The sequence below is a fragment of the Mandrillus leucophaeus genome, unplaced genomic scaffold, assembly GCF_000951045.1.
Source record: "Mandrillus leucophaeus isolate KB7577 unplaced genomic scaffold, Mleu.le_1.0 Scaffold64, whole genome shotgun sequence".
Taxonomy (NCBI): domain Eukaryota; kingdom Metazoa; phylum Chordata; class Mammalia; order Primates; family Cercopithecidae; genus Mandrillus; species Mandrillus leucophaeus.
The window spans coordinates 1,632,498-1,645,213 of record NW_012106919.1 but is presented as its reverse complement, the minus strand read 5'-3'; the positions used below and the strand labels follow the sequence as shown (position 1 = coordinate 1,645,213).

General features: G+C 43.9%; 1 protein-coding gene across 3 annotated transcripts in view; it reads right to left on the bottom strand.

Annotated features, from left to right (window-relative positions):
• Positions 1 to 3,040: 3,040 nt before the first annotated feature.
• Positions 3,041 to 12,716, bottom strand: part of CTTNBP2NL (CTTNBP2 N-terminal like) — a 70,674-nt gene continuing 60,998 nt past the window's right edge. Inside the window, exons 5-7 of one of the 3 annotated variants that reach the window (XM_012000737.1) lie at positions 11,890 to 11,997; positions 9,081 to 10,524; positions 3,041 to 3,890 (exon numbers count right to left, since the gene is read on the bottom strand). In XM_012000737.1, coding sequence (XP_011856127.1) covers positions 3,886 to 3,890; positions 9,081 to 10,524; positions 11,890 to 11,997 — 1,557 coding nt within the window. In that variant the 3' untranslated portion in view covers positions 3,041 to 3,885. Of the gene's footprint in view, positions 3,891 to 5,363; positions 10,525 to 11,889; positions 11,998 to 12,716 lie in introns of those variants that run through there. The other 2 variants (XM_012000736.1, XM_012000735.1) reach the window with 2 other exon arrangements.

The window sequence follows — 12,716 nt, the reverse complement described above, 5'->3', positions numbered from 1 at the left end:
CTTCCTGGCGGCTGACCCCGTTCTTTCCTCAGAGAGGTAGCGCGCGCCCAGACCTCGGTCGCCAGAGAGTCACAGCATGCGAAACACCAGGGGGCGCCAGTAGGTCAGCTTTCCGAAGAAGGGCGGGGCTGCCAGCCCGGAGTAGCCCGTCGGGCACGTTGCAGCAGGGCCTTGGCGTCAGAACCACATGGCTTCCAATCTAGACAAGCAACTTCTATCGCCGCGCCTTCACCCGTAGTGCCGCTCCGCAAAGGGAGCAGCAAACCCACGCAATTCTTACTGTGTGCTGGGCACGTGCCTGCTTTAGCTCACGGAATTCTCACAAAACCCTGAGAGGGAGGTTCGCATCTTTATTTTACTGATGCTGAGATGGAGGCTGGCAGAGGTTCAATCACTTGTCCAAAGTTGCGCACAGAGCGACAGACCTCCTGTTCTGAACTGCTTTTCTTGCTCAGACTCCTTGCTGTAGTGTACCCAGAACCCTATCAATGCAAACTGATCTCCTTCTCTCTTTTATTTAGAGCAGGTGCTTCTTAAGTCTCCAGACCCACGGATTTCCAGTTCTCCTGAATCTTAGGGGCCCCAACCCTCATTTGGAGCACTTGTAATATCCTGCCCTGCACAACCCTGAGAGTCACCTCTTTGAGACATGTTCCTCCACCAGAGTGTAAATGCCAGCCCTTAGCATGATGCTTGCTTGACACAGAGTCAGTGCTTGATAACGATATACTGAATAGATGAAGGGCAAGCACAGCGAGTGTGTGGTGTGTATCCCCTTTTCAACCTGGGTGAGGTCCGCACAGAGCCAGAAGCAATAAAACCGGGTGAATATGTGAATAAGGATTTATTAGCGTAACATTTCTATTTTGTTCTACCTCCTACATATTTGTATCCAGTTGGGCCTGCAAACTCTCAAACGGCAAGGATGAGGGGTGTGTGTGTGTGTGTGTGTGTGTGTGTGTGTGTGGTTGGGGGGGGTTGCTGGGGGAAAGTGAGGCGGCACAGGGCAGGGAGCAGAGCTTTCCCATGGTGAGAATAAGGCCCACACAGAGAATGAAGGAGTGAGAGATGCCAAGATCTGAGTAGAGGGAAAGGAAAACGAGCCCTGAATAGGAGCCTTGTGCATGGCCCTGTGGCTCTGACTCACCAAGACTCAGGAGAAGGAAAACACGCTAGGGATGAAGAAGGGGCCTGTGTGCTTTGGTCGCCACCCCTAAACTGCCCCACCACCCTGAATCCCTTTGGATCAGGGTCTTCCTGAGGACACCCTGTCTGCTCAGAGGCACAAACCGTCCTAGAAGGCTTTGATTTGGGTTGGGTGGGCTGAGGGAGAGGGGGAGTAGGAGGGTAGGCACTACAGAGAAGGGAAATGGATAAGTCCTTTGAAGACACAAAAGACAAAAGCTCCTTTCCAGCAGAGCTGTATGTTTGAGTTCAGGTGCGGAAGGTCTCAGAGGAAGAGGAGGAGGAGGAGGAGGAGGAGGAGGAGGAGTTTCCCCTCAAGCACTCAGTTGTTCCCTCCTCTGCAGGCAGGTGTGGCAAGTCAGACTCCCGAGCAGGGAGGGGCTAGATGCTCAGGACTTTGGTGGCATCTTGTCCATGCCTGACCTGAGGAGCAAGACATGCCTGATGAGTGCTTCCCAGAGCTGGTTCTAGACAGATGGAGGCACAGCGTGGGAGGAGAAGCCCCACCACCCTCCCTGCTCCTACCCTTGCCCCAGCCGTCAAACCTGTTCAGAGACACGGGGACAGGATTTTTGTGGCAACAAGTGTGGCAGGCAGACAGCCCTAGGCAGAGGGCTAGGCCTGGAATATGGGGCAGCCCAGGTGAACAAGATCAAAGCCAGACATGGTAGAGCAGGTGAGAGGGAAGGAGTGCTCCAGGGAGCAGCCAGGGCTGGGCTAGGAACTGCTGGTTTCAGGTCAGCTCAGGGAGGAGCAGTTGGCTGAGGCAGGATGAGGGAGCCAGACTTTCTCTACAGGCCGGGCCTTGCTGTGAACTAGACAGGTACAATTGGGCCTGTGCCCTGGCCTTTCTAGGGCTCATTTTCCTCATCTAGATTATGAGGGAGCTAGAATTAAGGGTCTCTAAGATTACCTCTAGCTCTAACATCTCATGACTCCATGTGTGTAGGGAAATCATCCTTTTCCTTTCTCTGCACCAAAACCCAGTTCCTTCAGTATCTTGTTTCTGGCTGAAGGTCTCAAAGAAAGCTAGCTGATCAGTGTGCCTATACTTGGGTATTTGACTGACAAAAAGCTAATATTCAAAACTCCCCAAATGTATCATTACTGTTTTGATACTATAGTGTGGCCAGCAGAAAGAGAGTGGACTTGAAAGCCAAATAGGGTTTCAACGATTGGAATCCCAGCTAACACTGAATCTCAGCTCTGCTTTGCTGTAGGACCTTGGGCAATTTACTGTGTCTCAGTAGGGGTTAATGATCACACCTGTGAAATAGGGATTATCTGCCTCTTTTAGTAGTTGTTGATTAAATGAAGTAACGTGTAAAATATCTGATTGAGAGCTTGGCACTATATAAATACTCAGAAAATGTGTCCTTCCTTCTTTAGAGGACTTCATCATGACCAAAGGAACAGAGTAGACTGAGATGGAGATTATGATGGAGGCGGCTTACTTGGGAATGCCCTCGGGATCCACACCTAGGGAATGGAAGCAGGATTGGGCAGAGGGAGAAGATGATCTGCAATATAGTCTCAATAAAGGTCTTAGGCAACTCTTCAGGTGGTTTTGAAGCTGAGATGAACCTTCGGAGTTCTCCTAATTTGGGACAAGAGGGTCAGTATAAACTTTACATCAATTAGTCTTTGAATTTGTTTTTTGGTTCGTTTTTTGAGACAGAGTTTTGCTGTCGCCCAGGCTGGAGTGCAGTGGCACAATCTTGGCTCACTGCAACCTCTACCTCCTGGGTTCAGGCGATTCCCCTGCTTCAGCCTCCCAAGTAGCTGGGATTGTAAGTGTGTGTCATGACACCTGGCTTTTTTTTTTTTTTTTTTTTTCGTATTTTTAATAGAAATAAGAGATGGGGTTTCACCATGTTGACCAGGCTGGTCTCGAACTCTTGACCTCAAGCAATCCGCCTGCCTGAGTCTCCCAAAGTGCTGGGATTACAGGTGTGAGCCACCATGCCCAGTCTTTGTATTAATATATGAGCTGTCCAAGCTGATTTTCTTTCAGTGAAGGCAATTCCTATAAGGGGTTATATCTGAGGGCCACTTACTGTCAGCATTCCCTGCACCTAGGGAATTAAATTTCACTCCTGAAGGGGAACCCATGTGGCACATCCTAGCGTCTCACACATTGAGTTAATGAGTAGGATTCTTGTCAGGTTAAACAGGTGACTCCCCAGAAATAAGGCCAATCTTGTTTTAACACTTCCCCCAGTAATTTCTCAGAACCAACAATCTCACAGTGGTGTGGACAGAGCCACATGTTGCATGCTCCTTGTGCTCCAGTCTAACAGTGAAACAAACATTACCACTATTGGGAGAAGCTGCTGCCACATCCTTCGGAAGAAGTAAGTCCTCTGCCAGTGTCCCAGAAGGACTCATCTGATTCTGTTCAAAGCTTAGTTTGCATTCCCCTCATTTGCTTATAGAGATTTAGAGGGTGTGAAGAAGGGAAATGGGTAGGAGAGGACATTGATGGGTAATATGCTATGTTGGCAACCAGGTCCTTTTTCAAACTGCCTTTTGCGTGTTCCTAGATCTTCCCTACACGTTACCGGACAATCTATTGCAGAATGCTGTGACCTGGGAGCTCTTTCTTAGGTCAGCCCCAACCCTTGCAGAAAGCACTCACTGGTGTCTGTCAGTCTCCCTGAAACAGAACTCAGCTCTTGGGGACGTCCTGTGCCTCTGACCTTATCCTAGAATCAAGACAAGCCAGTGAAAACAAAAAACAAGCACAGGGACATGTTACAGAACTCCAGGTAAATAATGCCCTGGAGAGAGGAGAAAAGACATTAATTCCCTTTCTAGTTAACGTTTTCCTGCCCATAAAGAGCTGTGTTACCTCTGAGCTACCAGAGTGCTTTCACCAGAACCACCTTCAATGACTCTGTATGGTTTTATTTTTTTAGATGGAGCCTTGCTCGACCATCGCCCAGGCTGGAGTGCAGTGGTGTGATCTTGGCTCACTGCAAGCTCCGCCACCCGGGTTCATGCCATTCTCCTGCCTCAGCCTCCTGAGTAGCTGGGACTACAGGCGCCCGCCACCATGCCCGGCTAATGTTTTGTATTTTTAGTAGAGACGGGGTTTCACCGTGTTAGCAAAGACGGTCTCGTTCTCCTGACCTCGTGATCCGCCTGCCTCGGCCTCCCAAAGTGCTGGGATTACAGGCGTGAGCCACGGTGCCTGGCCCTCCCTATGGTTTTTAAAAGCTCGCCTGCATTATTCTATCAAACTGTTGCCTCTGGACTCATTATGTATCATTTTGTTAATGTTTTGCTTCCTCAACTAGATTGTGAGTACCCTAAGGGCAGGGAACAGGATTAAACTTGTATCTTTCTTAGTAACTACCTTGCTTTCTGGTTCATCTTAGATACTTAAAAAACATGTTGTTTGAGGAGAATTAATGATGCTTTGTTTTTGTTCCATTTATCTGACCTGATGCAGGTCTCCTGGCATTGGTTAGGTCCGATGATCCATTTCTGGGGGGGCTGTGGAGCAGTATGGTGTCCTGCAGGATATTCTAAACTTGCTCTATCTGAAGAATCACCAAGACATTTATCTAGAGCTCCACCTTAGCCTGCTGAAATCAGAATCGCCAGGGGAGGAGCCTGGGAATCTGTATGTTTAACAAGAGCTCCAGGAGACTCTCATTTGGGAAATACCGGTAGTGAAAGAACAAAGCACTAGGATTTAAATCCTGGCTGTCATATGCTGAGGGTGCTTGTACAAATCTCTACCCTCAACTACCTCATCACTACACTAGAGATAATAACACCATACAGCACCCGTGTGAGGATTAATAAGGTAATATGTATGTGAAATAATTAGCATGGTGCTTGGTACTCATATGTAGGCACTCTTGACTCTGAATATCACTGACATTCTGCCAAACCAGTTTCAGGAGCTTAAGACATTTCCTTGGGTCAGAGGCAAATAGCAAGTTGTTGTGAAAGAACAGGTAAGGGCTACGAAGGACTGTTGCTCAAAACAGACTAGCTGCATCAGCTAGTCAGAGGATCCAATCTCCAGAAATCTTTATTTTACCTGGCTTCCCAGGTTATACTAACACACAGTAAAGTTTGAGAACCACTACTCCAGTCTCCTTTCTCCTCCTTTATTTTTACTAATGAATTGGCCATTGATATACAAATAGTGGGTGGACAGGCTCTCATTTCTCAACTAGTTTGATAGAAATTAAATTAAAAATTATTCCTGTGGAACAATGCTCACTGCCCACTTCTGATTCATTAGGAAAACACATCCTATTTTGAAGCCAGCGTTTCGAAAGACATTTGAAGTTCCATTTCAAGGACTACGCATCAGAAGCACTCCTTATGAATTCACACACACAGACACACACACACGCACACAAATTGACAAGGCAGCACTGCTGACAGGCTATTAAGGGAAACTGGATATAGCTAGTATTTGTTGAAATGATCATTAATTGGCTTAAATGCTGGCAACATCAGATATGTAAACATCCACACTGTTTGAACATTTTTTGTACATCAAAGGATTTTCAAGTGCTTCTGTCTGGCTTGCATTTGCTAACACTGCAGCAGCAACAGCACTGGAGTAGTTGAAAAGGGTTGCATTAATCATTTGTAAAATGAGGGGGCAGAACAAGACTATGCTTTCTTAAGCAAGAATACATGAGCCATGGATGGCTTCAGGGTCTTTGGATCCTATGAAGCCATCAAACAAATTTTGCATATAGGCATATTCATTTTTCTAGGGATAAACTTTATGTCTTTTCTAAGATTCTCAAAAAGGTCCAGAACCACCAAATGGTTTAAAAAATCACAGACTGGATTATTGTAAAGGCTTTTTCCAGCTCTAAGACTCTAAAGAAAATCAATGTTTTAGTTCCTTAGGGAGTCTAACCTGGATGGGTCATTGACTTCGTTTGGTTTGTCAAAGCCACAGTCAAGTGCTCCCTCTATACCACCCCCTCTTCCCAACAAAATATGCCCAAATTGTGCCATTTTTCACTTTGTACAAACAAGACTATTTTCCCCCCAAACAGCATAATTTAACTTGTTTTAATGTAGTCTGTTATAAAAATGAAGACTTCTGCATGGTGTATTTGGCTTTACAAACGTTAATGCCTAGTTAATGCTTGTGTTATATGGTACACATCATTACAATCTGTTGGCCAGTAACAGCTTTTGCAACATGGGTTAATACTAAAATTGTGAATCATGGAACTTTTACTTAGCACACACACACAATCTACAGCAAACTTAAATACTAATCTATAATACCTAACTGGGTTATTGGATCCATTGCAAGATTGTGCTTATTTATCTCAGAAGATAGGCAACTAGCAAAAATACACATTTCTTTTGCATATCCCCACCCCCATATTACACTGTAAAAGAAATGCATTATTCAGTGCACTTCCTAAGAAATAAACTTCCTTATAGTATCTCTCTATATATATATCTATCCCCAAACAAAGGAAGAGCACAATGCAACTTTTAAGATTACCATTTAAAGCAAAAGAGACAATAACTCTCTGGCACTGTAGCCTCCTCTCCAGTTTAGAAAGTTTAACTATTTTACCAACACTATTCATTTTGGCTCTGCACAGTTTATAATTATAAAGTTCAATGCATGATTGCTTTGGACAGTTTAAGATACCTCCTACATCATTTTGATAGACACCTTGGGGCATTAGTAGCATTTTTATTTTTCACGTATTTGCCTTTATCAAACTATAAGCTGTGGAGTCGCCAATATACTCCATTGTGATTTATACACTGATTTCCATCACCTGCCTTTTTACTATCAACTCTTATTAGACTAAAAGGAAATAGACTTAAATTATAGCAGGAGGTCAGGGCTGCTGGATAGATGTTGGCTAGGAGAATGTATGTGAGGACACCAAGGCTTCCCCTGTATGGACACAAAATCCAAATAACCACTGTGTCTGAGCTGGGTTGTGGATAGTCTTATTTGGCAGAGGGGGATAGTCATTATATTCTATGAACCTTGCCAGCTGTACTGGCCTACACAGTTGGAAAGTTTGGAGGCTTTTGTCCACATAGATTTGCTATGATGAAAATGACAGAAGTTTCTAGAATGAAAGAGGTTGCAACTTGGCAGCTTGCAACCTAAATCCAGCTGCAGAAGTGTTTGTTTAACCAGCACTATTTAAACATTTTAAAATCAGTTCTTGATATTTAAAAATGAGAATGTTTCTCATGAAAATCTGGATTTCAAAAAATGTGAAGAACTGGTTATCCTGGTTTAGCATTCTTGCATGGCAGCAAGCAGATGGAGCTGAACAGATGCCCTTTTTAAATGGGGCTTGGGCACTTCAGTTTGCCACAGCTCCCACTACTCCCAGCTGTTTTACACCGCTTGAGAGGCCTGTTTCACTCATTTATATGACCAGTTGAGTTTTGTGACACTGGGGCTAGTTTAGTTCTGCCTATTTATTTATTTTTAATAGAGATGGGCTCTTGCTATGTTGATGAGGCTGGTCTTGAACACCTGGTCTCAAGCGATCCTCCCATCTCAGCCTCCCAAAGTGATAGGATTACAGGCATGAGCCACTGTACCTGGCCAGCTCTGCCTTTTTATGATACTGAAGATCTGGGCTTCATTTGGAATTTCCCCACCATCCTGTGGACAAAACTCCTCCTTTGATTGCGTCCCAGCCACATCTAGTTGCTTTGGTAGGTAATCTTAATGTGCAGTTCTACTTGTCCTTTATGCTATATTGCAAACTCCAAAGATATAATCACACTAATATTTATGTGTTTAAGTGTGTGTATGTTAAACATGTAAAGGGGTAATGTTTCTGTACAGATCTATGTATACTTCCCATTTAAGCAAAAGTTAATTTGGTTTTAGAGATACAGATACCAGGTTCTGGCAGCTTGGAGAATAAGTGTAACAATTTGGTAAAACTTGTATAATTCTGACTTACAATATTACAAAGAGTGAATTTCAAGTTATTGCTTTTTGATTACAGAATAAAAATTTCATTCTGTTGCAAAACTTTTATACAGAATGAGTAACCATTTCCTATTCAAGTAACAGCAATCAGAATCAGAAGTTCCTTACACAACAGTAGATGTCTGAGACATTTTTTGAATGGAGATGTGATTTCATTCTGTTCAAGAACTTATGCAGGAAACTGGGGGTGACTCAATTTTTCAAAAGTACAAGAAAATCAGCACCCCAACTGATTTTCTCAGGAGGGTTTCTCAAGGGCTCTATAAAGCTCAGCTTGTGGTGAGTTCACACCCACCTTTAGAAGGATTCCCATTCTACATATGCAGCCTTGTTTCAGAACACAAAGCTTGTATTAAAACATTAAAAGAGAATCAAAAGCAGTGTTGGTTTTTAACATTCAAAATTCACAGAGGATGTCATTTTCTGCAATTAAATGATCCATTTTGTGTTTTTTGCTGCAGAATCACATTCATATGGCAGTCATATTTCAGGCACTTTTAAAACATGTTCATCTGGAATAAAAATCTGCATGAACCACTTCTGCATAATTCAAAATGAGTGTTGAATGATTTTAGTTCCCAAATAGATACCAAATCACCACCTGGTGATTTGCTTTCTTCATCACAACATGACGGTGACTGCTGAGCTTGAGACATCTTTGAGGTGCCTTTCTGGCTTCAGTAAAAAGATGTGAGCCATAAAAATCCAAACTACTCAGTTTCTACTTAAAAAATACAAAATGGTGAAATACACTAAATGTATTATACAGATGGTTTCAGTCACTATCAAAATAAATAACATAATCTGACTCAAAAGTCTGACTGAGCTCTTGGACGAAATCTGATGGAATGTCAAACGTGGAGACTCCCTCCTAGGGACTAGCTGCTGGTAGGCAAAAGTAACTCAACATCCTTACCATTTGCTACAACAGTATTGGAAGAGCAGCTGCTGGCAAGGTCTTCTGTGGTGGTCAAAGAGGCTGCCTGGGAATGAGTTTTGGTCAGTGGAGTGGTAGCAGATGGAGAAGGGGTGAGGCCAGGTTTTTTGGGTGGGATGGGTGGAGGGTTTCCTCTCTCAGCTCTGGGGATGGTTGGGGACTTGATTCCTGGAGACAGGGGGCTCAGGGGACTGGACACTTTCCCTGGAGTAGGTGAATGGCTTGTGTCACCTCTTGCATTGGCAGTATTGGCCAGATTTCGATAGTCTGTGCCAAAGGGAGAGCTGTTGGGAGAGACTGGCTTGATTGGCCCTTGTTGGCTAGTGAATCTGGAGAGCACCTGAGTGACTGTGTTTCGGGCCAGCTGCTTGGCGGCAGAGTTGTCTATGAGGGTGGGGGATAAATCCCTGGATGGAGGGCTTTGTAGGCCACTGGCTTGTTGCTCCTGATCTGCTTGGGACTGAAATTTGTGCCGAGCTGCATGGAACCGTTGGTTGATCCCTACTTGGTAGGATGATTGGTAGCCAGGGCTGCTAGCTGATGACCCTAATAAACGCTTAGTGAGTACCGGCGAAGAGCAAGGAGAGGATGTTAGAGAGGAGGAGGCAGTGCTGCTGGGAGACAGTGAGCTCCCACTGGAAGGCAGTGGACTGGGTATTGGGACTGGAGTCTCAATCCCCACAGGACACCCACCATTCTCCACTGGTTTCTCTTGGGCCAGTGCCACAGATTTTTCCCGTGGAGGCACTTGGTTTTCTACATTGTTGCCTGTAGTCAGCTCCCTGGTAGTTTGTATCTCTGGGTCACAATGGCCATTGGTTTTTGCATATGAGTAAGCAGGAGTGGCAGGACCAGGCAGCCCAGTGTTTGTCATCTTGGCTATGTTGCTCCCATGGGTTCTTTCTGCTGGAAAACTCTCTGTTTGGCAAAACACAGACATTAGCATGACAGGCTCAGTTGCTGTGCCTTTGGACACAGTTACTGGTTTCTTCAATTGCTCATTAGGGCTACTGTGCTGGTGGGAAGCCTCTAGGTCCTTCACTATCTTCTTTAAGCTTTCCATTTCTTCTTTCAGAGTTTTGGTCCGGTTCTCTTCTCGGTTCAGTTTTGCTCTCAGCTGTTCCCTTTCGATGTCAAACTCTGACAACTGCTTCTCTACCTGGGCCTCAGTCTGCAAACCTCTCTTTCTCTCAGCTGCCAACTCTTCTTCCAGCTTACTCACCCGGCTCTTCTCCTTCTCCAATTTCAGGCTCAGCTCTCCTGCCTTCTGTCCTTCCTCGGCTGCCTTGTTGGTGGCTTTCTTGCACTCAAGCACAAGCATGGATGAGAGCTGCTTGTGGCGGGAGCGCTCCTCTTCCAGCTGACTAGAGAGCTTCTTCTGTTCTTTTTCAAACTTTTTCACTTGGGATTTTTCAAATTCCAACTAGAAAAAAAGAAAAGAGAGATATACTGAAAAACTATGATCAAGGAGAGTGTCTTTGTTAGCTGTTCTCTGGTATACAGGATTAACATGCATATCACAGTGCTTAGATCAAGTATTTCTGAAGTTTTAGAACACCTAACAAAAAATGCACACACTATGATTTAATCTTTCTTTGATGATTTGGGAGGCACTTCTAGTTCCTGTACTGTCTTGGAGTGATTAGTGGGAATATGATGTATCTTTGCGTTTCATGTATGTGCAGAGCATCAGAACCAATCAAAACAAGATAACAGAAAGCTGTATCAACCACATTTTGTGATGAATGTTGCTGAAAACAAACCTTTTAAAGTTTCAGCAATAATTTTCTTGGGTCTTAGAAACAAACAAACACAAACAGTTGCATTTGAATCATACTTTTTTTTTGAGACTGAGTCTTGCTCTGTCGCTCAGGCTGGAGTGCAATGGCGCAATATTGGCTCACTGCAACCTCCGCCTCGTGGGTTCAAGCGATTCTCCTGCCTCAGCCTCCCAAGTAGCTGGGATCAGTCACGTGCACCACACCTGGCTAATTTGGTATCTTTAGTAGAGATGGGGTTTTTCCATGTTGGTCAGGCTGGTCTCAAACTCCTGACCTCAGGTGATCCGCCCTCCTCGGCCTCCAAAAGTGCTGGGATTACAGGCGTGAACCACTGTGCCCAGCCTGAATCATATTTTTTACACAAATATAGTCTGTTTTAATTGTCTTCCCAACCCTATTTGAGGCAGAGATTCTCTGTGAGAAGGTAAGGGTTGAAGAAACTCAGTGTTTTTCAAACTCTGAGATCCATTAGCAGATGGGGAAACAAATTGAGCCATGACTAGAATTTTAAAAAAATACATAAATAGAAAACATCAATGTGTACTGTAGCAGCAGGGGTTATATATCATTTCATGAGATTTTTGTTTCACGCATAACTGTGTGTGTCTACATATACTGGGTTGTGACATAAAATATCATTTCTTACTGGGGGTTTTAAGTCAAAAGATTGAGAGCTACAAGCCGTAAGTTACCATTCCCCAAAGAGTGTTCTATGGAACAACAGTCCCACAGTGAGGGATCTATGCCAATAAAAGATTTTCTAAAACCATGGATTTTCTAAATACAGAATACCCTATCTTGTTCTTCAAGACTCACAATGTGCTTCTGCATACTAAAGATCCTAACTAAGTTAGAAACTTGTTTAACTTTGGTTAATCCAGTAGTTCCTAAACTTATTTGACCACAAAGCCCCTTTTTTGAACAATACCAATTGGCATCCTGCAAAATAATTTTTGGGAAATGCGATTCCAGGCAAATGCTACTGTGAATCCCTCTACCTTAATTACCTGTTGAGTCAGCCTCTCTCTTTCCTTCTCTAGCATGTAGGTGACATCATCTCCTTCAGCTGTATCCTGTGCATGCCGCTGCCTTTCTTCCTCAAGGTCTAGGATCACCTTTAAAGAATTTTAAAAATTTCATTTCCAAATATCAAGGAGTCACATTTATTAATACAACCAATACTAAGTGCCAAATCAGTCACCTAAGATAGTTCCAGAGATCAAACAAATGAATAAATGAAACCCAGCAAGGGCTATCAAGGAGCACACTGACTTACAGTGAAAGACATGAAAGCTCTGCGTTTAACAGTAAGATATTTACTTTACTTGAAGTATGCAGAGAATGATATGCAAACAGAGAGAAGAGAGCAACTAATTAGCTAGAGGGGTTGAGGAGGTTTCGAGAAATAACGGCAATTCCTCCTGCAGTTTGGTGTTACTGGGGGCCAGGTGCAGGTGATGGAGCAAGACAGGATCACAGAAACCTGAAAGCTGAGATTTTCCTCTCAATGCTCAAATCACCGGAGGCACCAAAGAAGGAGCCTGAAATTCAACATTTCAAATAGGTGACATTCTAAGTGTGCCTTGTTTAACTAATAATATACCTTTTTACATAGTTAGGTAAGAGGTGAAAAGACTCTCTTGACTTCCTACTGCATGAAAAAAGGCTCAATTATACAGATCTTAAATGGAGATTTTTCATAAGGCCTTTTATTTAACCTGCCTACCCCTATTCCACTTATCCTGGTGCCAAAGGATTAAGCCCAATTTTAAGGAGAAGACAAATATATTTATTTTTCGAGACAGGGTTTTTGCTCTGTCACCCAGGCTGGACT